The 24,212-nt window shown below is 46.9% G+C and overlaps 1 protein-coding gene across 1 annotated transcript in view; it reads left to right on the forward strand.

Annotated features, from left to right (window-relative positions):
• The window catches only part of LOC144773752 (N-chimaerin-like), an 89,090-nt gene that overhangs the window by 58,136 nt on the left and 6,742 nt on the right, over positions 1-24,212 (forward strand). The window contains exons 3-6 of the mRNA XM_078658883.1: positions 8,327-8,500; positions 10,131-10,208; positions 12,575-12,712; positions 23,856-23,961. Of these exons, the coding sequence (XP_078515009.1) occupies positions 8,327-8,500; positions 10,131-10,208; positions 12,575-12,712; positions 23,856-23,961 (496 nt within the window). The remainder of the gene's footprint in view (positions 1-8,326; positions 8,501-10,130; positions 10,209-12,574; positions 12,713-23,855; positions 23,962-24,212) is intronic.

The following is a 24,212-nucleotide window of genomic DNA, read 5'->3' on the forward strand; positions in this document are numbered from 1 at the left end:
AACAAACAGCAATCATCTTATGTTGGGCAGATGGATAAATCGTTGGTGAACTTTGCACAAACCCGGCACCCCTGTTACAGCCTCATGCACACTCACCTTCCACTACACCCACCAATGGCTGAAGCTGGAACACCATCCATGACAAGGCCATTGTGTAGCAGGCTGGCCAGAGCAGGCACTTAAGGCCGGGGACAGTCCAGAGGTCCATGGCGACCCGACCGCTGTAAAAGAAAGGCGGGTGAGGGCAACCACTTCCAAGCGAGCCTATGCAGAAAGAGGGACCGAGAGGAGCCCAGGTTGAGGACGAGCTCACCCGGGAGGCAGGGTCAAGAGTGGGCAGTCCGGTGCAAGTTGGTAAGCACAAGCAAACACAGGTCTGCTTCAGTCCCTTGAAAACTGTAAAAGGGACCTAACAGACAGACTATCCCTGGAACAAGCAGACAGGAGCGAGGTTTGACCAAAGGGAAACCGGGTCCCCATGCCAAATGATCTCATCCAGCTTTCTGTCATGCAGAAGACAGACAAGATTTCAGGAAAAATGCTGCTCAGGTTTTCTGACCTGCTGCAGAGCAATGACTGGCGTTGCTGTCAGGAACTGTACAACTGGTCTGGGGCCACACGTCTGCATCGAAAGCAACAGCACTCCCCTCCTTGCTCGCAGCTACTGAGTGCTGATCAGCAGGGTTGAACAGTCAAGTGGGCGGTAAATAACTGCTGGCATCGTGCTGTTGTATGGAACTGGCGTTTGGAGGAGACAGCAGTTGTCGGATGAGCGGCGAGCGCCGGTAAACGCCGGCACATGGCATAGGCAGAGTTTTTGCCAAACTCCGCCCTCAGCGGAGCGCAGAGTGACAAAAACTCTGTGAACTCCACTGGCGGAGTGGAGTTCACCGCCCACCCCTAACCATAATACACTATAAAGTAACAGTCCATGACATACCACACCATACCATAATATACAATAACATAACCTACCATTTAATACAAACAAACTATATATACTATGCTATAACCGGATGTACCATACCAATCAATACAGACATTCCATACCATGTTATACCATACTATACAGTAACAGGCCATAACATAACATACAAAAACAGCCAATACTATAACATATTATAAAATGACAGGCCATACCATACAATATAGTGACACTCCATACTACACTATACCATACTATACAAGATCAGGCTATAATATAACAATAACAGCCCATAATATACCATGCTATAAAATGACAGCCATACCATAAAATCTAGGTCGTACCATTTAGATATCATACTATCCAATTAAGTCACCCTCACCTAATTTTACCCCTGCCCCCATTGAATACTCAAGTCACCCTCACTTCCCTTTACCTCTGGTGGAGAAGTGTGGCTCACTGGTTAGAGCGGCAGACTCTGAAGCAGAGATCGGGCCCGGGACCAGGGTTCAAGTCCCGACGCGGCAGGGTCTTGAGCTCAATGTCCTCGGACTCGATAATTCTCGCCTCAGCACCTACTCTAATCATGGGTCACACGCTGCAACTCTGGGCAATAGCTTGCTTAATCTCCACAACGGCCCCTACAACACTGGGATGCCTGGCTTCACCTTGGGGGTGCCCAGGAGGGGCTTCTCACAGGGAGGGCCAGGAAGGGTTCCACAGCGTTATACAGCGCCGGGACGCCCCGTTGGGGCAGCTGTGCGCTTTACAAAATACACTACATTTACTATTCACCCTGAACCCTCAAGTCACCCTAGGCTTTCCTTGACCTCTACCCAGCGCTTAGCCCTCAAGCCACACTCACCTACCTTTACCTCTACCCAACTCTAAACCCTCAAGTCAATTTCATCTCCCTTTACATCTACCCATCCCTGAGCCCTCAAGCCACCTTCACCTCCCTTACATATACCCGCCCCTAAACCCTCAAGTCACCCTCACCTCACTTTACCTCTACCCACCCCGAACCCTCCAGTTACCCTCACTTAACTTTTCATCTACCCACTCCTGAACCCTAAAGCACTCTCACCTCCACTTCTTTCCACCCCTGAGCCCTCAAGTCATCCTCACTTCCCCTTTCCTCTACCTACAACTGAACCCTCATGTCACCCTCATCTCCCTTTACCGCTACCCACCCCTAAACCCTCAAGTGACCTTCACCTCACTGTTCCTCTATCCACTCCTGAGCTTTAAAGTCACTCTCACCTCCACGTATTTGTACCCACCCCATAGCCCTCAAATCACCCGAACCTCCCTTTACCTCTACCCACCCCAGAACCCGCGAGTCCCCCTCCCATCCCTTTACCTCTACCCACCCCTGAATGCTCATGTCCCCCTCACCTTCCTTTACCTCTACCCACCTCTGAACCCTCAAGTCACTCTCACATCCCTTTACCTTTTCCTTTACCCACCCCTGAACACTAAAGTCTACCTTACCTCCCCCATCCTTAAACCCTAAAATCCCTTTTTAAAAATAATATAAAAAGTATGTTATTTGAAAAAATATTTACCTGCGGGTAAAGATTGTGTGGTAAAGGTCAAGCGGGTACAGGTTGTTTCCCCGCAGTTAGAACAAAAATGGTTTGGGGGCACTGTTGGTTGTTTTATGCCCATCAATATGCTTCACGGGCACCTATGCCTCTTCATCAGTTTGCAATTTCTTCCCCAGCTCCCTCCTCCTACACCAGAGGTCTTCAAACTTTTTGATGCCGAGACCTCCTTGAAAAACTTTTTAGGCGTAAGGACCCCCTTCCGACAAAAGTTTCTAGACACTGGTACTCCTCATCATCAACTTTTGACAACCATAAATCCACCTGTTAGACCTCATCACATCCATTCATCCATCATTCATCCACCCACACTTTCACACATCCATCCATCCTTCATCCACCCACACTTTCACACATCCATCCATCCTTCATCCATCCACCCTTTCATCCATACATCCAGCCTTCATCCATCCACTCTTTCATCCTTCCATCCATACACCCATCCACCCTTCCATCCATCCACCCATCATTTATCCATCATTCATCCATGCAACCTTTTATCCATCCATACATCCATCCTTTATCCATCCACCCTTTCATCCTTCCATCCATACATCCATCCTTCATCCATCCACCCTTTCATCCATACATCCACCCATCATTCATCCCCCCCTTTTCACACATCCATCCATGCATCATTCATCCATGCAACATTTTATCCATCCATACATCCATCCTTCATCCATCCATCCACCCTTTCATCCTTCCATCCATCCATCCATCCATCCATCCACCCTTTCATCCTTCCTCAATCCATCCGCCCATCATTCATCCACCCACCTTTTCACACATCCATCCATCCTTCATCCTTATATCCATCCATCCATCCTTCATCAGTCCACCCTTTCATCCATCCATCCACTCATCATTCATCCACCCACCTTTTCACACATCCATCCATCCTTCATCCTTACATCCATCCATCCATCCTTCATCAGTCCACCCTTTCATCCATCCATCCATCCATCCACCCATCATTCATCCACCCACCTTTTCTGTGCCTCTCTCATGGGGGGGGGGGGTGTCAGTATCTCTCAGCTCTTCCTCCTTCTTCTTTCCCACTCATGGGAGGGCATCTCTGTGCCTCCCTGCTGGGGGCGGGGGGGGGTGGAGGGGGCAGATAGGCTGTAACAACATCAGACTCTCAGGCACATTTCTCCCACCCAGGCGCCAGGTATGAGGGCTCCTGGGACTTGAACCAATGATTTATGTGACGTGTCACAGGACCCACAGCTCCAGTCACCGTCCCCCCAGCTCGTGTATGTCAGCCCAGCTGAAACAGCTTCAGGGACACACACACAGCCACACCCGAGCACTTCACAGGTCTTTAAAAGACCTTTTACTTGTTAATGAGGCTTTGATGTTTTTCACCCCTCGGGGTGAATTAGGCCTCCGCTGTAAGCACCCTCAATCAGCCCACGCCAGGAACTGCATGCTCTGACAGAATCTGCGACCCCCTTCCAAGGACTCCACGACCCCCCTGGGGGTCGCGCCCCACAGATTGTAGACCTCTGCCCTACACCCTATAGTTTAGGCCTTACCTGAGACAGTTCATGCGCTGTACTTAGGGGGTTAGAGCCCGCCCATTACTTAAAATTGGTTGGCTTCATAGTCATTCTCATTAAGGCCCAGCTTTAGCACTGTTGGTGCATGGTGCAGCAATCATTTTTGGCACTCCCCCTCATGACCTCCTTCTCAGATTCCCCCATGACCACCAGGCAAAAGGGCCCCTCATCTCCCAATAGCCTCTCTCTCATATACATTTAATTCGTTTTAGAGCACTGGTAAAGGCTTACTTTACTAATAAGGATGTATATCTCCCCAAACAAACCCTTTTCAGCAATATTAGGAATAGATCATGAAAGACAGGGGAAAGAACATAAGGTCCTAACGTATTTTTTGCAGTTTGCATGCAGCTCTTTGATTGTAGTTTGTGACAGACCCTGTTCTGTATTAGAGTTGTGTCTTATGAACTGCGGTGACAAAAGAATCCATGTGACAAAAGCAGTAATCAACTTAGCTATCCACATAAAATACATATTTGATCTGCACAGTATGAGTCCCTTGCAGCAGACATATTAACCCTTAACGCTACTTTGTGGAAAGTGAAAACTGCCACGACAAAACTCCGATCTTTCTCTAGCAGGAACATTAATCACAAGAATTATCTTGACTTTTTAAATTCTGTCTAAAAACTTGGCGGAAAAGGAGCTCTGCCGCATGTATTTTTAAATCATAGGTTTTTGCTAAACACAGCGCCCCCGAGGTTAGCACCCACCTCCCCAGGTCAGTGCCCAATGCAGCCGCACCAGTCGCACTGCTCTAAAGCCGGTCCTGCTCTTATTTACTTGCTTCTCTTTGGTCTGCAAGTGCTGTCTTTACTTCCTCTTCATGTGTATGCCACTACCCCGGAGCATGGCCCAAATACTGCTTCCCTTGCCCAGTGTCCTTACACTGCTCGCTGCTTTCAGAGGTACTTTTTTTTTTCCTTATACTTGCACCTCTTTCTCCCTCCCCACTCCTGCATTGTTGCTTGCCTCGCCTCCCACTCTTCTTCTGTGTTGCTTGTCTGTTCTGCACCTACCCCATTGTTGCTTGCCCAGTCCACCTCCACCCAACCTGTTTGGTGCTAGCCCCCTCCTGCCACACCAGAAAAAAACACACCCAAAAGTCACACCAGCGAGTGTCTAGATGCTACAAAGATACAAACGACATTGTGCTCCCTACTCTACATGGTCTTTTTGGTTCTGTCTTCATGCAGGATCAAAACGGCAAACCAGCTTGGACGTAAGATAATGATTTTTTTTTTGTGAAAACAGAATAATCCCATACTAAGAAAATGGATCACTGCCCCTCATGGTGAGCACGGTGCTGAAGGTTAGCGTTGAAGTTCCGTCAATTGGTTTAATTGAAAATTAACAAAGTCAATGGTTAAAATCCAGCCTACTTGTGCAGCTTGCTGTGGTGAGATCAAAACAAAAAGAAACTTGCGCTAACACATTGATGCTAGTTTATGGAGACCTATTGATATCAGTATTGTTATCAGAGATATATTCATTTTCACTTAACACAGCCAAAAAATAATTTTGATTTTCAATTGGAACGTCTAAAAAGACAACATCTGTACTGCAATATACAGTAAAATTCATTTTACACAAAAGATTCCTTTCCAGCAGTGAAGGATGACTCAGAAAAAATATATGTTCATCCATAATCCACACACAAGAAAATAGACACAGGATTAGTAGGAGTTTTCATGGACAATTGATTAGTTCCAGTATCAATAAGGCATGAAGTCGGCTTTCTGTTGATGACATACCCTACATACGGCATTTCTGGTTATAGGGATTGAATTGGGGTCAGAAGAGTTTACTGTTCCGGGACTGTGCTAACATGGTGTGTACCAGTTAGGAGGCAAAGGAGGAACATTGGGCTGTTTGTGCAGGTCATGCGTGCTTTGTGTTTAACTCAGGTAATCTTGCTTTCAATGTAGGAAGTAGCTGGCCACTATTGAAACAGAAGGTATTACCAAGTGGGGCAAATTCTCCCCTCACCTAAGTTTGTCCCTTTCTGCCCTTTCCCCTCTCCTCCTTTTGGCCCCTCTCTCTGACCATTTGTTGGAAAGATTGCATTTGTAAATACATCAATTTAGTTTCAGCAGATTCTATCTCACTTCCTTGAACAACCATACTATGAGGAGCCACAAGAACAAACAGACACATTTCTATTTTGCCAACCCACTCAGACCCCACTCAGCTGCTCTTGCACCTTTGGTAAACAGTCCGTGCCCAAAAAAATACCACCTACTGCTTTGTGAAACGTTTTAGCAGTGTTTACAATACCAGAATAGCTGTCATTTAAATCCTTCAGTTGATCTAGGAAATCAGTGGGAGGCACTGAGGCCTTTGCTTAAGTAGGGTTAGGCTCAGGAGAACTGAGCCTTCATTAGAAGAGGGGTACCTGGAAGCCTGCTTATCTCATGATTACATCGGATGAGTTTCTATTATTCTATATTTTTTAAATTATTGTTTTTTGGTTTGTAATATAGATATCCCCATGTTTGCACATTCAGAAAATGTCATATTTTTCTACATACCAATTTCATTTAAATGTTCTTATTCAGATTTTTCCATGTGATCCTATCCTATTTTTACCACTTCTCAGTTTCACAAATTACATTGAATTAATGTCTCTGTGTCTAGCTAGTTTAGGAATTTCTCGTTTTTTCATGTATTGAATTCCTTATCTGTTCTACTGATTTCTCTACATCACTAGGGGCCAGATGTAGTTAAATGCCTGTTTGCGATTCCTCAATAGCGATTTTTAGGGAATCGTTATTGAGGAAACGCAAATGCCATGTAGGTAGGAATCACAATATTTTTTGCGATTCCTTAATATTCCTTAATTGTGAATCGCAAATTTTGATTCGCAATTAAGGAATACCTTCCCATTCATTCCTATGGGCCAAGAGACCTATAGGAATGAATAGGAATAGCTCCCGCAATTTGCGAGTCACCAAGAGACACTCGCAAATTGCGGGTGCAATTTTAAGGGTGCCCGGGTTCCAAAAGGACACCCTGTTGCACCCCTGAAATGTGCATGTGTGGCACACATTCATGCCCTAAGGGCATGAATTTGTGCCACGTGGCACTTAAAAAAAAGCAAAAAAGTGCTTTTTAAAAGGAAATCGCTAATTACCACCAACTTGAAGTTGGTGTAATTAGTGATTCCTTAACCGCATCGATGCTCGCAGATTTACAACCATGCGCTGGGATTTTCAAAAACCCATTATTCACGACGAGCTGGGCTCGTCATGAGCGTGTGAGCAGGCTACTGCATGACGAGCCCAGCTCGTCATGAGCGTGGAAGGGGTTAAGGCTAAACTGCACTTTCTTTTGTGCTACTTACATTGCATTTAAGGAATCGCAATTTGCATTCTTAAAATGCAAGAGCAAAATAAGGAATCACAATTTAGCGATTCCTTATTTTGCTAGTAGGTTTCAACCTACCTACATTCGGGCATATGTATCAAAGGATACATTTGCGATTCTCAAATAGCGATTTTTAGAGAATCGCTGTTTGAGATTTGCAAAACGCTATGTATGTAGGATTTGCAAATAATTTTGCGAATCCTACATATTCCTTAATTGCGAATCGCAAATTACGATTTGTAATTAGGGAATACCTCCCCATTCATTCCTATGGGCCTGGAGGCCCATAGGAATGAATAGGAGGACTACATACATACATATGCCCCATTGTTCACTGCCAAATAGCGATCGCAAACGCTGACATTCTGCGAATTTCAGCATTAGCGCTCGCTATTTGGCCACCTACATCTGGCCCAAGGTGTAGTAACCACACACAACCCTTTCTAAGTCGTAACAAGGCTCATAGGGCTTCATCAAGCATTCAGATAAGATTATTGCAGTGTGGCGAATGTCCCCACATCAAATATGTGCGTCACAGTTCCTGACAAAGACTGAGGTAAAAACATATATATGACCTCTTCCCTGAATCACTCTTTGCTTCTCATAATGCTGACATAAGTAAACTGCTGGATGAAAAAGCTTGAGTTTCCATATCCACTGGTAATTTTTTGAAGTTGCATTCCATTCCATATCATTATTCTAGCCATTACAGAAAAAGGTCAACTAACTATATGTTCATTTCTCTCACCCAACCTTGAGACAAGCAGTCCTTCCTAACCTACTAGACTGCGACCATGTGGCATGCTTAACCTCTCAGATTCTCTTAGTTACTTTACCTTATATCATCAATATTTCTGTTTCAGATTGCGGCTTACGGGTGCACACAGAATGCATGAGGTTAACTCGGCGGGACTGCAGACCGCCGCTGACCCTCACTCAGGAGGTTTATGGGTGTGACCTCACCACTCTGGTGAAAGCCGAGGACAGAGTGCGCCCACTTGTGGTGGAGACTTGCATCCATGAAATCGAAGCCAGAGGTAATGTGGTTGGGGGAAGCAAGTCCTGGGCAAGTCCTTGGGAGGGTTTACGTTCAAGGGCATAGCTTGGTCAGTAAGATTGGGGGGGTTCACGGATCAAGCTTTCACCAATAATCACGCTGGTTAAAGTACAGTATATGAGAAGCAGGGCATGTGGGGTGCTAAGGAGCAGTGGAAAGGGAGAGGAGTGTGGATTGGTAGGGGCACTTAAAACTCAATATTTTGTCAAATAGCCATTTAAAAAATCTTCAAGACAGAAACGAGGGTGTTTTTGGTCTGTGTGTTTATGTGAAAATCCCAAGTGAAGTCCGACAAACATCTCTACCCAACTATTTATTAAAGAATGCCTTTATTAGGTGGGTGTTGGGTGACCCCCCGACCCGCCACCCAAGTTCCTCCCCTGCTTTTGTTGTGGGCCATTGGTAGCATATACACGAAAAATGCGCTCATGTTTGTGTCTCTTGCATAAGAGTGCGTTTACTTTAGTAAATTTGAGTATGAGGGCCTCAAACCAAACACGAGTAGTTTTGCTATTCCTTGCATGCATCTCAAAAAGGGCTTATTTTTGTCCTTCTTGCACCAGTGCAATGTTTATTCACAAACTTCCAATAGAGCAGGTCTTACTTTAGTAAGAGACATGCATCTCGATTTAACATAATTTATACTGCCTTTATTTAAAGGCACATTTTATGTGGATAATTGTGCCGATATTTTAGTTTAGGAACATATAATTGGTAAGTTCCCCACTTGGGAATAAGTGACTTCATCTCAGGCGAGTGCAGGATGTGTGATACCTGGGGGTAAAACAGCACTGTTTATTATACCGAAGAATAACGTGTTTTTGTAACGAGATATCGAAAGTTTGTCATTTTACCATATAACTATCACAAATTATCTGCTTGCATATGGAAGCATTGAATTCATGGCTAGGAGCAGTCTGGCTTGTGAAATGAGGCCTTTGTTTGCCTTTCTCAACGGTGGCTCTAGGCATATGTGGTTTGTACAAATGATCCTGTATACATATTGTTTTGAAATTCTTATAGAATGGACACAACGTTGAGAGAGGCAAATCAGAAGGAGGAGGCTGTACAACACGTAAAATGCTTAGTGGTGGAAATGAAATACTAATTTGTGGTTGCTTTGAATACAACGTGTAATTTATAATGTACATTATAGGGCAGGCTAAGGGGACGGCATACCCCGTCACAAGGGTGATGGTTATCCTGTCCGCTGAAATTCACATCCGAATACATCCTATGGGATTTATATTTCAGCAGAGAGGATATTCGGGTTTATATTTCGCGGACGGGATATCAGTTCGCCAAGATCTAAATCAGGTGCTAAGTCTGTGCAGAAGAGCCAGAAAGTGGGGATAGGGAATTAATAAAAGGAGCTGAGAAGCCTGAATTTCAGTGCTTAATTTATGCAAATGGTGGGTATCAGCCAGTGACTTAATGCAAAATGATGGAGCTCAGACCAGTGGATCGCTTATGAGTTCCCCGTAGGAAGTACCTTTTCTATTCAATGTTGATGTGCCTCTTTCAAAGCATGCTGGGGAATCTGGAGACCACAGGCCTAACCCTGCACCTCACTTCAGCTCCTCTTTCATGTGTGATGTTCTATCTTCCAGGTCTGCGGTGTGAGGGACTGTATCGAGTGTCCGGGTCCAGTGACAGAATCGAGGCCCTGAGGATGGCTTTCAATTCAGGTAGGACCTGGGGAACAATCCTCTCAATACAAAGCTGGTGCTCAAAGTCTTCAAATAGCCAGAATTAGTGACCAGAACATTGAGGAGGCGACCAGATTTGGTGCCCATCCTTCAGTCTGGAACACTAGGAAAGATTTGTGCAAGGGGAATAATTGGTGCTCAAGGCATTCATTTTGGGAGCAGAGCTTTCAGTTGGCGATTCCAGATTACTTACTAATGCCGTGTGTCTTTTTCTGCAATCCGATGCTCTCCAAGGACTGCACATAAAGGATAGATATTGATTTTATGGGTGTGCGAAGTTGCACTGCTTTCCCACAAAAAAAATCAGATATTTCTTGCTGGAAATTAAAATAATGCAAGTACTCAAAGTTCTGTGAAAGTGTATAAAAAGTGTAACTTCTTGAGCATTTTGTATGTGAGTGTAATCTGACCTACCTTCCATCCTGAGTGTTGTTACTTGCTATGAGAAGATGAGTGCTTGTACGGAATTCCTTAGAGCCTCTGCTACAACTTGGTTTCACAGCACTTGTGATGAAAGGTTAAGGAAGATATACCGTCCCATACAAGGTGCCCACGAGTTACCACTCAATATGGGTGCACACACTATTGGCGCTAATGCTCATGGGTAGGTAAAGTTAAATCAGGAAGCTCTGTGAAGTCCACGATATCCAGAAAATCTGATCTCCACGACACTGTGTGCATGTAATAAAAGCTATGTCTAGGCATAATTTATTTTGATCATTTGTAGTGTTGAAAAATTATATGTGTCACGAATTGCTGAAACATGTTGACCATTTAAACATCTGGGCAGTCCATACTATAGTGACTGTCAGTAACTACTTTTTAACATTGGCGGTTTGGGTAGCACCCGAATAAAATTATCAGTACCCTCTCATCCAATTTTAATTTCACTCCTTCTAATTTTTTTCACATTTTTTTTTTTACACTTATTTCTGTGCACTGCAACATCAGTCCCCCATGTATCATGTGTGCCAAGATCCTCTTAATTGAGTAGCAAGACCATAGTAAGACCCATCTGACCGGTTAAGGGTACCTTTACATACATCTGGACCCTTCACTGTGAAAGTATAGTGGCACCCCTGATTTTGGTCTTGTTTGGAATCCCAAATGATGAAGGGCGATTCCGTGTGGTGACTGATGGGTATCCTTGGTTGACCACTACAGGTATGACCTTAGATTGTTATACACATGTTTAATGAACGTTTGGATTACATGGCGTACATTTTTTGAGTTCTTTTTCTAGACCCTCTGATATATCTGTTGTTAAATATATTTAGGGAACTTGTCAGAGCTTGGTCTTATAAAATCCCTTTGGTCCTGACTAACTGCTGTTGTTTGAAAAATTATATGCACACATCACAAACTAGCTTGCAATCAGTCAATTTAACAATTGTAGTTATCATTAACCATATCAGCGTTTTTTTTTAGTTGATCAGTTGAAAAAATAAAAAGATGAACCTACCTTGATTGGATTTGAAGTAGTAAGGTGTATTATCTCTTTCGTGATAGCTCAATGGTTTCAGTGCTTTTTGCACAAATCTGCTTGCAAGCTGCAGACCACAGATTCCGGTTCAACCACAGTTCACTTAACTAGTCCTTCCAATGCCGCCTGAAAAATTAAGATAATTGAAATGGGAAATAATAACATCTAGTTTTTAAGTGTCATGAAAAATGGCATTTTTAATTTGTGCAGTGAAAACGATTAATATTACTACTTTATTGCGAACAGTGACAGAAGTGTATGTGTCCAGTACAGTTTTGCGTATAATTTAAAGATTTTCAAAAGAGGCACTAGTGTGACATAGGTTATTTTACTGTTATACTGTTATTTTTAACATATCTTCAATGAATATGCTTTGTGAAAAAGTGGCTGCAGCATCTTATTTGCATTTAAATATATATACATTGAATATGTGCATTATCGAACAAAAATTCTGGGATTCCACAAATGCACAGAGCTGTTCAAGCCTTATGACTTTCATGAAGATTCCTATGGTGCAGAAGTAAAAATACAAGTAATATTTCCTTCTCAGCCAACCAAAAGACTGGATAGCCGCCCAGAAACAAAAAATTAGGAATTATTTTTGTCATGCCATTTAGGGTGATACAACACCCTTCAGTGATGGCTACTGAAAGTGTATGTCCCCTGAAAAAAACTCTGCCAATTTTCCCCGTCATATTTAGTGCTATGCAGGAATAATCATTCTTGTTCTTGATCAACTGCCTGATGAATATAAGCCTTTCTCTGTCTCGTCTCTGTTTTATAGACTTGACTGAGTTGAGAATTAAGTCAGCCAACAATACTCGCATAACAATTTCCTTCTCCTTGTACCTCCTCTTCCCAGAAGCAGCAAGTGGTATCCAGTCTGCACAGTCCTGTGAAGATGTCCATGCCCTGGCTGGAGCACTGAAACTGTACCTCCGCGAGCTACCCATCCCTCTCATCCCCTACAGCCTCTACCAGCGGACCATTGAAGCCGTGCGTAAGTATCCTTGGCGTCGACCTGTCAGAGCACAACAGTGCTCAGCTGATGGGGTAGCAAAGACATACCTCACTGCATGTCTGCCAAGCACATCCAACTCGTCACTGTGCGTCATGCATAAGACACAGTTCAGAGGATGGGCATACACCATACCTTGGCCTGGATCACCAGTTGGGACCCTTGGTACCAAAAACAAATGGACTAAACTCTTTCCTTTAAGATCTATCCTCTGAAACTGGGCAGCTAAAAAGTCAATTGGTGCAAAAAGGTGCTTTATATCCTATTTTCATAATGCTCCTGTAGTACTCCTAGCCCACAACTCTACAAGTGGTCCTCCCCCAGCGGAACGGGGGTGTATTCCCTACACTTCCTTATTACCAAGAAGGACGGCTCCCTCCGATCCATCCTCAACCTCTGCCTGCTCAACAAATATATTCTGTCGGAGCATTTTTATTTGTTGATTATACGAGAAATCATACCTGAAGGACGCCTTCTTCCAAATGCCCATCCACCCAGTGCATCGAATATACCTGCGGTTTGTGGTGAGTGGACAACATTCAAAGGGCTTCCATTCAGGGTTATCACTGCTGCCAGGGTGTTTACCAAATGTTTGTTTGTGGTGGCAGCAATATTCATGTATTTCCATACCTGGACGACGGTTGACTAAGAGCGCCATGCCCCAGCAATGCGTAACACACGCCTAGACCACCATTCAACTCTTGTGCGATGAATCTGGCCAGATCCCACCTCCATCCCCTTCAAGTACAGCCCTTTCTCTGGGCGATGCAAGAATCAGGGGTTGGGAAGGTTTGCCCCAGTCCAGCAAGGATGCAAGCGTTCCAAAACATGAAACCCATTTTACAGCCAGATTTGCCAAGTAACAGAGAGGTGAGGCGCATGCTTGGAATGATAACATCCTGCATCGCCATAGTTCCTCACACCGGACTGCACAGGTGCCTGTTGCAAGAATTCGTAGCTGCACGGGTGTCTTGATTGGAGGGTCATCTAGAGGATCTAGTGTTGGTTTGGGGCCGAACACATCTCTTTCTGCAGTGGACGACCCTTTCTCGACCCAGTTCCGAAAGAGACCATCACAATGGATGTCTTGCTCACCAGCCAGGTTACACATCTCAATCACCTTACCATTTAGGGAAAATGGTCACCTACTCAGCAGTCCCTCCACATCAATATCCTGGAGTTGTTCACTATCCATTTGGCTCTCCGGGTCTTCAATCCTCTCATTCAACACAAGACAGTCCAAATGGATAACACAACTGCTATGTTTTACTTACAAAAGCCAGGAGGGACACACTCATCACAGTTAGCCGCAGTGCCCAGAGCGTCTGGCGGTGGGTGATGCATCACGGAGGGCATCTGCTCATCCAGCACATTCTGGCAGACCTGCTCCGCGGGATGCATCAACAAATCCACAAATGGAAACTCCACTCTCAGATCCTACTCCCATACTTACAACGTTGGGGGTTTCCACTGATAGATCTGTTCACCACTGCTGAAAAAGCAAACTGACCAAGCTTCACTGCCAGTCTACTACATCCACAGTCCATGGGCAATGCACTATGGATGAACTGGTCAGGGATATTTGCCTATGCTTTTCTGCCTCTCCCACCTTTCCTGCGTGTGGTCCAGAGGCTGACGGAAACCTTCTTCAATGAGCACGCGAGCCATGGTAAACCACCTTGTTGGAGGTCTCTCTTTTTCCCCATGAGAAGCTCCACACCATGCCGGACCTTCTCACACAAAACCACTTTCTGGCACCCCATCTCTCAGCAACTCAACCTTGCAATTTGGCTCCTGAGGTCTTAGAGTTTGGTTACCTCAACCTACCAGAAGAATGCATGTCTATTCTCAAGGAAGACCCCCAGCTCACTACCAGATTCTACTATGCAGCCAAATGGAAACAGTTTGTACACTAATTTCTAAATGGAAATGGTTTGTACACTAATCTCTTCCTAACCAGGTCAATCCTCTCACAGCATCTGTATAGGACATTGTCTGTTACCTCCTTCATCTGCACAAAGGTCAGGCCTTGCCTACACTTCCATTTGGTTGCATCTGGCAGCCATAGCCGCCTACTTACAGAATAGACAGTATACTTCATTGTTCAGAATGTCTGTCATTAAGGTTTTAAAGGAAGGCCTCAACCCGATTATCCCAAACCAGACACCTCCTGCTTCTGTGTGGAATCTTAATATTGTTCTCACAAGACTCACGGGTCCTCCTTTCGAACCAGTACACTTTTGCCCACTACAATTCCTTTTCTGGAGAATAACCTTCCTTGTAGCCATCACTTCCCTCAGGTAAGTCAGTGAGATACACGCTCTTACATTGGAAGAGCCTTCCTTACAAGTCCATCATGACCAATACCAAATTCTGCCCTAAGGTAGTCTACAGTTTTTTCCTTAATCAAACAATAGAGCTCCCAGTCTTCTTTCCTCACCCAGCGACTGTATCGGAACATGCTCTGCACACTTTAGAGGCCAAGAGAGCACTAATGTACTATATTGACAGGACAAAACCCTTCCATAAGACACAGAAGCTATTTCTGTCCAACTCCAAACCACACAAGGGGTTTGCGATTTCGAAGGCAGGTGTTGCACATTGGCTAGTCAAGTGCATACAGACTTGTTACGCTAAAGCTAAAAGAACCCTGTCCTTCCCGTCCAGATCTCATTCATGGATTTCTTAGGTATCATACCACTGGCTGACATCTGTAAAGCAGCTACTTATCCACCATGCATACCCTTTGCCAAACACTACTGCAGGATGTCCTAGCCAGACATAAGGTTGGCCAGAATGTCCTAATACAATTTTCCAGTCTTCTCCTACATCCTCAGGCTAAGCCACTGCTTTTAGGAGGACTGCTTTACATTCTGCACCACATCTGTATATACAGCTACACATGCAACAAACAAAACATTTGCCCTGTAGGCATCTGTGTGTGGCTTGTAGTACTGTAGGGTCACATGCTCCTGCCCTCTTCCCTGGCCGCCTGTAGCAATTGCTGATATTCGTTCCTTTAGTTTTCTTTTAATACTTTGCTTTGCATGGGCATCTTTACTGTGTCTTTATGCTCTATCTCCAATCTCACTTCCGGTGTGGGGAAAAGAACAATCTAACAATGCCGCCAATGCCCATGTACATTACTACTACAGGTGGAGTCACTAGGTCCTGTGACTCAAAACGACCTTCTTCAAAGACAAGCAGTGGAAAACTATGAAAAACACATGAAAGATTACGGCTGAGAGGAAGTGACCCAAAGCCTCCACTTGCGTGTGTGAGCAGCTTTCTCAGGTGCAGCTTTAAATCACAGCTGGGCGGAACAGCCTTGCACCTTTTCAAGATTATTATTACCGTTCTGGGCTTCATTGAGAATGTCCCGGTTAGCAATCCCAACTTGGCATGTGCTATAAAGTCGACATATTGAGAGGAGATTTTCCCATGCAATCCCTTTGAACTGTAGTCTCTGTCCGACCGTCAAATGACTTTGGCTGGGGGAATGGTCAAGCTCTCCTTTTAGGGTGTCTGGTTAACAAGCACCTGTGGCCTACAGTATTTAGAGTTCAGCAGGGGGAGTGAAAAGAATCCCCGATTTTACCACCTGTAATTATGTCATCCAGCCTTCCATTCAGGGGAGAGGTGGAGGGGCGTTATTGGTTGACAGTGGGCGGTTGACGCAATCTTTCATCAACATGATTTATGGTCATTTCGAGGCTCTGGCTGAAGGGTTCTTGCCTCTGAGTTAAAAAGATCTCTCTGATACTCTTAGGACCAAGGAACCACTCGCTATGCATGTTTCCAGTATTGGGCTTCTGGGGTGTAAAGTGCCAACCCCAGCTAATCTGGAGCAGAATCCATTGTGCCCAGTTTGCCACCAGTTGAGGAAGTGACACATAACATACGGGCAGCCAGAACAAAGATTATTCCTCCGGCAAGCACAGTCCCGCGTAGTTTAACAGCGTGTGTTTAAGAGTCTATTTAAAGACCCATTCACTCGGAGATCTTGCTTGTGAAAATGATCCCCTGCCTGCGAGTGAAACCGTGCATGCCATGCCGCTTGCCTGGGGCTTTGTTTCCAAATACATCTGCGCTCCTGTGTGCACAACATTTCACGTCATGAGACGCCGACAACCATGTTGTGGACATCCGTGTCCTTCACGTTGCCTCAAGCGACGTGATGCTAACATGTTTTTAACAAGGGATTTTCCGTCAATAGACGCCATGACTCTTTCGACAAAATGCCGCTAAGACCCCAGCCGAACTGTGACAGGTCGGATTGGGTTCGAAAACGAGGTTTGAACCACAAGCGTCCTTTCATTGGCTCACACCTTTAGCACGACAGTGTGACCGGTGGCTCCCTTTCGAGAGTGCGCAAACGGCCCAGCTGGGCAGAAAACGTGACGTTCAGTCTGGGGAGAGAAGCGGAGGGGGCTCAAAGCACATTGCCGGTGCCTGCCCCCGCCGCCTACCAAGCCCGTGCAGCCACCACCACCGCGGGACGAGAGGAGCCCGAGAGACCCGGTGAGTAGGGTGGAGGGGTGTGGGTGCGTGCGTGCGTGCGTGTGTGTGTGTGTGCACGCGTGTGCGCGTGAGCCCGTGAGTACTGTCGGGTGGGGGCGGTCTGTGCGTGTGTGTGTGCGTGTGTGTGACCCGCTGAGTGGGGTGGGGGGGCTGTGTGTGTGGGCGTGAGCCCGTGAGTGGAGTGGGGGGGTGCGTGCGTGCGTGCGTGCGTGTGTGTGTGTGTGTGTGTGCGTGCGCGCGCGCGTGTGTGTGTGTGTGTTATCTGCTTCCTGGCAATGTGGGACAGGAGACGTGCGCGCTCACATGGGGGAATCTCCTGCGCGTGCACATCCCCTGTCTCAGATTCCCAGGAAGTAGCCGACAATAGATACTTCGCTGGACGCAGTGCTTCGCGTTGCTACACCAGCTCGACCTAAAAAACGAGTTATACATGTCCAAGCCCAACACTTGATATCAGGAGTATGCACAGCATGTGAATCTACGGCACCACATGCCATGAACAGATGCTTACAGGGTAAGTAACATTTCCTTTAAGCTCTAGATACGTTTGTCTGGGTTCTTAACTATTCCTTGATGGTGACCGTCCTGAGCCTCTCAGAAGCGGTCGCTCCCCTCGCTGCTCCCTGCTCAACCAATCTCCTGGTATCGTAGCGCTTACTGCCAGACTGCCAGCTACCACGCATTGTTTGCCTGAATACTGTATTATTGTAGCGCTTACTGCCAGAGTGCCATATATCTCGCATTGCTCGCACTGCTGATTATCGGGTTATCGTAGCGCTTGACTGCTAGACCGTGTTGTGAGATTTACTGTACCATTGTTTCACTCGCTTTGCCTGCTTAGAATATTGTTGCCTAACTGTGCTGCCTGTTCATAGCGCTTGACAAGGTCGTGCCCCAATCTCGTCCGATTTTGCTTTTGGCTCGCTGCCATTTTGTTTGTTTGTTGTGGTGCCTCCCAGCCTGGCTCTCCACCCCGCTCCCGCCTCCCAGCTGCTCCTCCCTCCCACAGAAAGTGTAGGCTCCGCTCTTCCACGACTAGCGCTGTGACCGTCCTGAGCCTCTCAGAAGCGGTCGCTCCCCTCGCTGCTCCCTGCTCAACCAATCTCCTGGTATCGTAGCGCTTACTGCCAGACTGCCAGCTACCACGCATTGCTTGCCTGAATACTGTAATATTGTAGCGCTTACTGCCAGAGTGCCATATATCTCGCATTGCTCGCACTGCTGATTATTGGGTTATCGTAGCGCTTCACTGCTAGACCGTGTTGTGAGATTTACTGTACCATTGTGTTTCACTCGCTTTGCCTGCTTAGAATATTGTTGCCTAACTGTGCTGCCTGTTCATAGCGCTTAACAAGGTCGTGCCCCAATCTCGTCCGATTTTGCTTTTGGCTCGCTGCCATTTTGTTTGTTTGTTGTGGTGCCTCCCAGCCCGGCTCTCCACCCCGCTCCCGCCTCCCAGCTGCTCCTCCCTCGCCCCCGCGCCCCCCACCATCCACATATGACAGATGCTTTTGCGCGCAGCGTTAACGCGCAGCGGACGCGCCCCATGCGTGCCGAAGGTGCGCCAAAGGTAAGCCCGTCCGCGCCTGGACCGCGCCCAGCGCCAAACCCCCTGGCCCCCGCAAAATCCACTCCACCCACATAACGTACGACGCCGCATCCCTCTCAGCACTTAACCCCGGCCGACTTCCAAACTGCTACCAAGCTGCCCCAGGACACACCCATGGACCCTTCACCTGCCACTCCTGCAAGTTCGACTGCATCAGGACCCACACCAAATCCACAGACTCCAATAAGAGCTCCGACACTAACCACCTAAAGTGCATCCTACTCAACACCCGCTCGGTCCACAGACACGCCATTGAACTCTGGAACCTACTCGACACTACATCACCGGATGTCGCCTTTCTTACAGAAACATGGATGAACGCCTCATCAGCACCCGACATCGCCATAGCCATCCCGGACGGCTACAAGATCATCCGGAAGGACCTCACCAACCAAACAGGAGGAGGCATCGCCATCGTCCATAAAAACACCATCCGCATCACGACCAGTTCCGACGACAACCTCACACCCGCCGAACACCTTCACTTCCAGATCCACACCGACCCCAAGACCACACTCAGAGGCACCCTCATCTACAGACTACCAGGACCCCGCACACACTTCAACGATGACATCACTGACTTCATCAGCCCACACGCCCTCCCCTCCGAGGACTATATTCTACTGGGAGATCTCAACTACCACCTGGAAAAGAAAAACGACTCCAACACCACCACCCTTCTAGACAACCTGGCCAACCTCGGACTCGAACAACTTGTCAATACCCCCACCCACTATGCCGGACACACGCTCAACCCAATCTTCACCTCCAGCAAGCACATCTCCTTCAATCACACCACAGCTCTCCACTGGACGGACCACAGCTGCGTTCACTTCAACTACAATAAGACCAAGACCCACAACCCCCCACAACCTATTCCCCGAAGAAACTGGAACAAAATTACTACCGACCAGCTCTTCACATCGCTTCACCAAAACGCTCCTGCCAAATCATCGGACCCAAACCAAGCAGCCACCAACCTCACACAATGGATCACCCACAGCGCAGACGAACTAGCACCCTTGAAAAACCATCAAATCAAGCAAGGTAACAAAAAAGCCCCCTGGTTCAACGACGACCTTAAGAAATCCAAGAAGCTATGTCGCACCCTCGAGAAAGCCTGGAGAAAAAACCCAACCACTGACAACCTGACCGCCTTCAAGAACGCAACCCGCAAACACCACCAACTGATCCGATCCACCAAGAAATCAGCATTCAAGGATCGACTTGACAACAACGCCCACAACAGCAAGGAACTATTCAACATCGTCAAAGAATTTACCAACCCCACCTCCGACACCAACGACATCACTCCCTCCCAAGACCTCTGAGACTCCCTAGCCTTTTTCTTCTACAACAAAATCGCCGACATACATAACAGCTTTGAAAACCAACCCGGGGACCAGTCCACTCCACCCACCTCCGAACCAACACCCCCCTCTAACAACCTTCTCGCCTGGAACCCAATCTCCACTGAAGACACCATCCGCCTGATGAACTCCATCCACTCAGGATCGCCAACCGACCCATGTCCCCACCACATTTTCAACAAAGCAGACTCCATCATCGCACCCCATCTCCGAGACGTCATCAACTGCTCCCTCAACTCCGCTACCTTCCCGGAAAGCTGGAAACATGCGGAACTCAGCGCCCTTCTGAAGAAACCCACAGCAGACCCCACTGAACTTAAAAACTACCGCCCCATATCGCTCCTCCCATTCCCTGCCAAAGTGATTGAGAAAGCCATCAACAGTCAGCTCGCCGCCTTCCTCGAAACCAACAAATCCCTCGACCCTTCACAGTCCGGCTTCCGAGCCAAACACAGCACCGAAACCTCACTCATCGCAGCAACAGACGACATCCGAACTCTACTGGACAACGGAGAAACAGCTGCCCTCATCCTACTTGACCTCTCCGCAGCCTTCGACACAGTCTGTCATAGCACCCTAATACAACGCCTCCGCAACATCGGAATACAAGGAAAAGCATTGGACTGGATCATCTCGTTCCTCGCCGGAAGAACCCAGAGAGTCCGCCTCCCCCCTTTTAGATCAGAGGCCACCGAAGTCATCTGCGGCGTACCACAAGGATCATCACTCAGTCCCACCCTCTTCAACGTATACATGAGTCCCCTCGCATCCATCGCACGCCAACATAACCTCAACATCATCTCCTTCGCAGACGACACCCAGCTGATCCTCTCCCTCACCAAAGACCCTAACACCGCCAAAACCAACTTACACGAAGGAATGAAAGAAGTAGCCGAGTGGATGAAGAACAGCCGCCTAAAACTGAACTCGGACAAAAGTCCTCATCTTAGGATCATCCCCCTCTGCCTGGGACGACTCATGGTGGCCACCGGCCCTGGGAACCGCACCCATACCTACGGACCACGCACATAACCTGGGCTTCATCCTGGACTCCTTCCTGTCGATGACCAAACAAGTCAACGCCGTCTCATCCTCATGCTTCAACATCCTACGCATGCTCAAAAAAATCTTCCGCTGGATCCCCACCGAAACAAGAAAGACAGTCACCCACGCACTGGTCACAAGCCGACTGGACTACGGAAACAGCCTCTACGCGGGAACCACAGCCAAACTACAGAAAAAACTCCAACGCATCCAAAACACCTCAGCCAGACTCATACTGGACATCCCCCGTCAAGCTCACATTTCCGGTTACCTGAAAGACCTCCACTGGCTCCCCGTCAACAAGAGAATAACGTTCTGTCTCCTCACCCACGCACACAAAGCCCTCTACGACCTAGGACCCGAATGCCTCAACACGCGACTGTCCTTCTACACCCCCACCCGCCAACTACGTTCATCCAATCAAGCCCTCGACGCAATTCCGCGCATCCATAGATCCACCATGGGGGGAAGAACCTTCTCCTACTTAGCGGCCAAAACCTGGAATTCTCTCCCCACCCACCTCCGCCTTGTACAGAACCATCTCTCCTTCAGAAAGCAACTTAAAACTTGGATATTCAATAAGTAAAGTACCCCCCCTCCTCCTCCCCCCCCTCCCCCCCTCCCAAGCGCCTCGAGACCCTCTGGGTGAGTAGTGCGCTATACAAATTTCCGAACTTGAACTTGAAAGGGGAATTCAGAACATCTATATAAACTTGAGCAGATTCTGTTGAACTTGTTATTAAGAAATGTCTCTTCAAGCCAAAGAGACTGATACTGGAAATGATTAGCAGCATGGCAGAGAACATGATCCATCAGGCGTTGGCTGAAATAGAAAGGGGATGTGGCTGCTGCTGGGACAGGTGGGGTAGGCCAAAATAACATAATCACTGGTGGAATTGACGAGCAGGGAGCCATAGCATGTAATTTGTGTTGTGATCAGCGTATACAGATCACACTACAGATCCAGTGAATGTGCTTTGCTCAGAATTTAGGTCCAGAAAGTGAGAGCATTTGAGATTTCCACTCTAGCATTTGAAAGTGTAATGTTTATGCTTGTCTTAATAGCATATTCCACACCTCTAATATGCCTCACTACAACCCCTATTCTATAGGAATTTTCATATACAGATTACCAATTTGCATTTGTTTTAAATGTTCCCTTTAAATCATCATGCTCACTGCAGTTTGAGAGCAGTGGCTGCCCACATTTCTACCCCAGGTCTCCATCTTAAGAAAGTTTTCATGAAATGACGGGGCAGGATGTAGAGCAGGGTCCACAACTGACAGGCCAGTGGAAAGTATTATTTGCTAACAGCCGTGCCTCCTCTTACCTTTTCCTCATACATATTGACACCTTCAACCTCAACTAAGAATTTTAGTGTACAGCTTCCTTACAGTGTTTGTCTGAAGCCTTTGGAAATGTGATCATGGAAAATCCAGCCTTGAATGAACCCCACTACCTGTTTGTGAAGTCAAAGGTTTAATTCAAAACCATTTGCACCTTATAGAAGAGCTGCAAGAACTGAAGACCTGACTCCCCACTACACCCCTGTGAATAACCTCTGACCGCCAGACTTTCCCATCATTTGACAATAAGATGGCAGAAGGAGCTCGATGTCAGGATGTCCCAGACTTTGGAACAGCTTCACCAACTCAGGGCATGAACTGTACAACATCCGGTTCAGGACTCTCTGCAAGCCAGAACTTCCTCCCGCCTTAGTAGGAAGAACGCTAGGCGGCAGCAGTCCTTCTGGCTGTGGCCAGCCTCTGGTTGAGGATAAACATTGGGCTGCCCTATGTGAGTAAAAGCCCTTAATGCCTAGATTTGCGGTCAGCCCTAGGGGAACATGCAGCCCTGCCACGGAGCACACTGATTGTTTTGAAAGATAAACATGGGGCAGGCCAGAAGAAATGCACAGAGCAGGAAAGCATGGGATATACAAACCAGTAAGCGGACTATCATTAAAAAATACCTTTTCTGTCTTGCATTTCAAAAGAGCGCTAAAAACCCACCGTCTTACATCTCAAAAGCTCATCCTCATTACAATAAAATGCCTCCTACTTCAGTGCCCCCCCCCACCTCTCACCCCGGATATACACCATGCCCAAACGCTGACCAGCAGCCACTACAAATGTAGGTAATGTGCAAGAATGCGAGGAACTGGCTTTTCTCACAACTATAACTTTCTTGGTTGGCCCCCGCCATATGCTCTTGCCGGTTATAGACCTTTGATGTATTTTGGTTTTATGCGCTTTGCAAATTTAAAATTACAATATTATACACAATATAAGCGTTTACATGTGTATAGGATAGGATAAAGATTTGTAAAGCGCACTAAACCAAATAGGTGTCAAGGCGCTAAGCGGGGCAATAGGGAGGCAGACAATCACCAACTATGATGCAAAAAGCCAAGTCCTTAACATTGTATAATATAAATGTATGAATGCCTTCATCTGTATCTTGTGTCTCACTCCCCAACTGTGAAACTCCTTATCCATCACATCCTTCGCAGGCTTCCTGCATCCGTATATGAGCATGAGAGGACGGTGGCATCTCATTCTGTCCCCTTCTCTTTTTCAGGGTCACCGGTGCTTGAGGAGCGAGTGATTTTGCTGTGTGCAGTCCTGAGGCAACTTCCGCCGGCCCATTACGCGACCCTTCGCTTTTTGATCGCCCACCTCAGACGGTAAGCCAGTGAGGTCACACAAAAAGATGGAGCCCAAGCAAAGACGAGTGACGGGCACCTCTCAGATGTACCAAGGGTTTGGCTGAGCAGGGGGCGGCTTGAAATTTGGGGGCATTTTACACCCCAATGCCCAACATCACATGTTCTGCTTTCACCCAACAGCAGTTTGTTTCACAGCTGGACATCATGGGTCCTCGAGGGGGCTGGGGCTCGCACTGACCTTCCTGCACTTCCACCACTGGTGGTGACTT

Source organism: Lissotriton helveticus, chromosome 1_1 (assembly GCF_964261635.1).
Source record: "Lissotriton helveticus chromosome 1_1, aLisHel1.1, whole genome shotgun sequence".
NCBI lineage: Eukaryota > Metazoa > Chordata > Amphibia > Caudata > Salamandridae > Lissotriton > Lissotriton helveticus.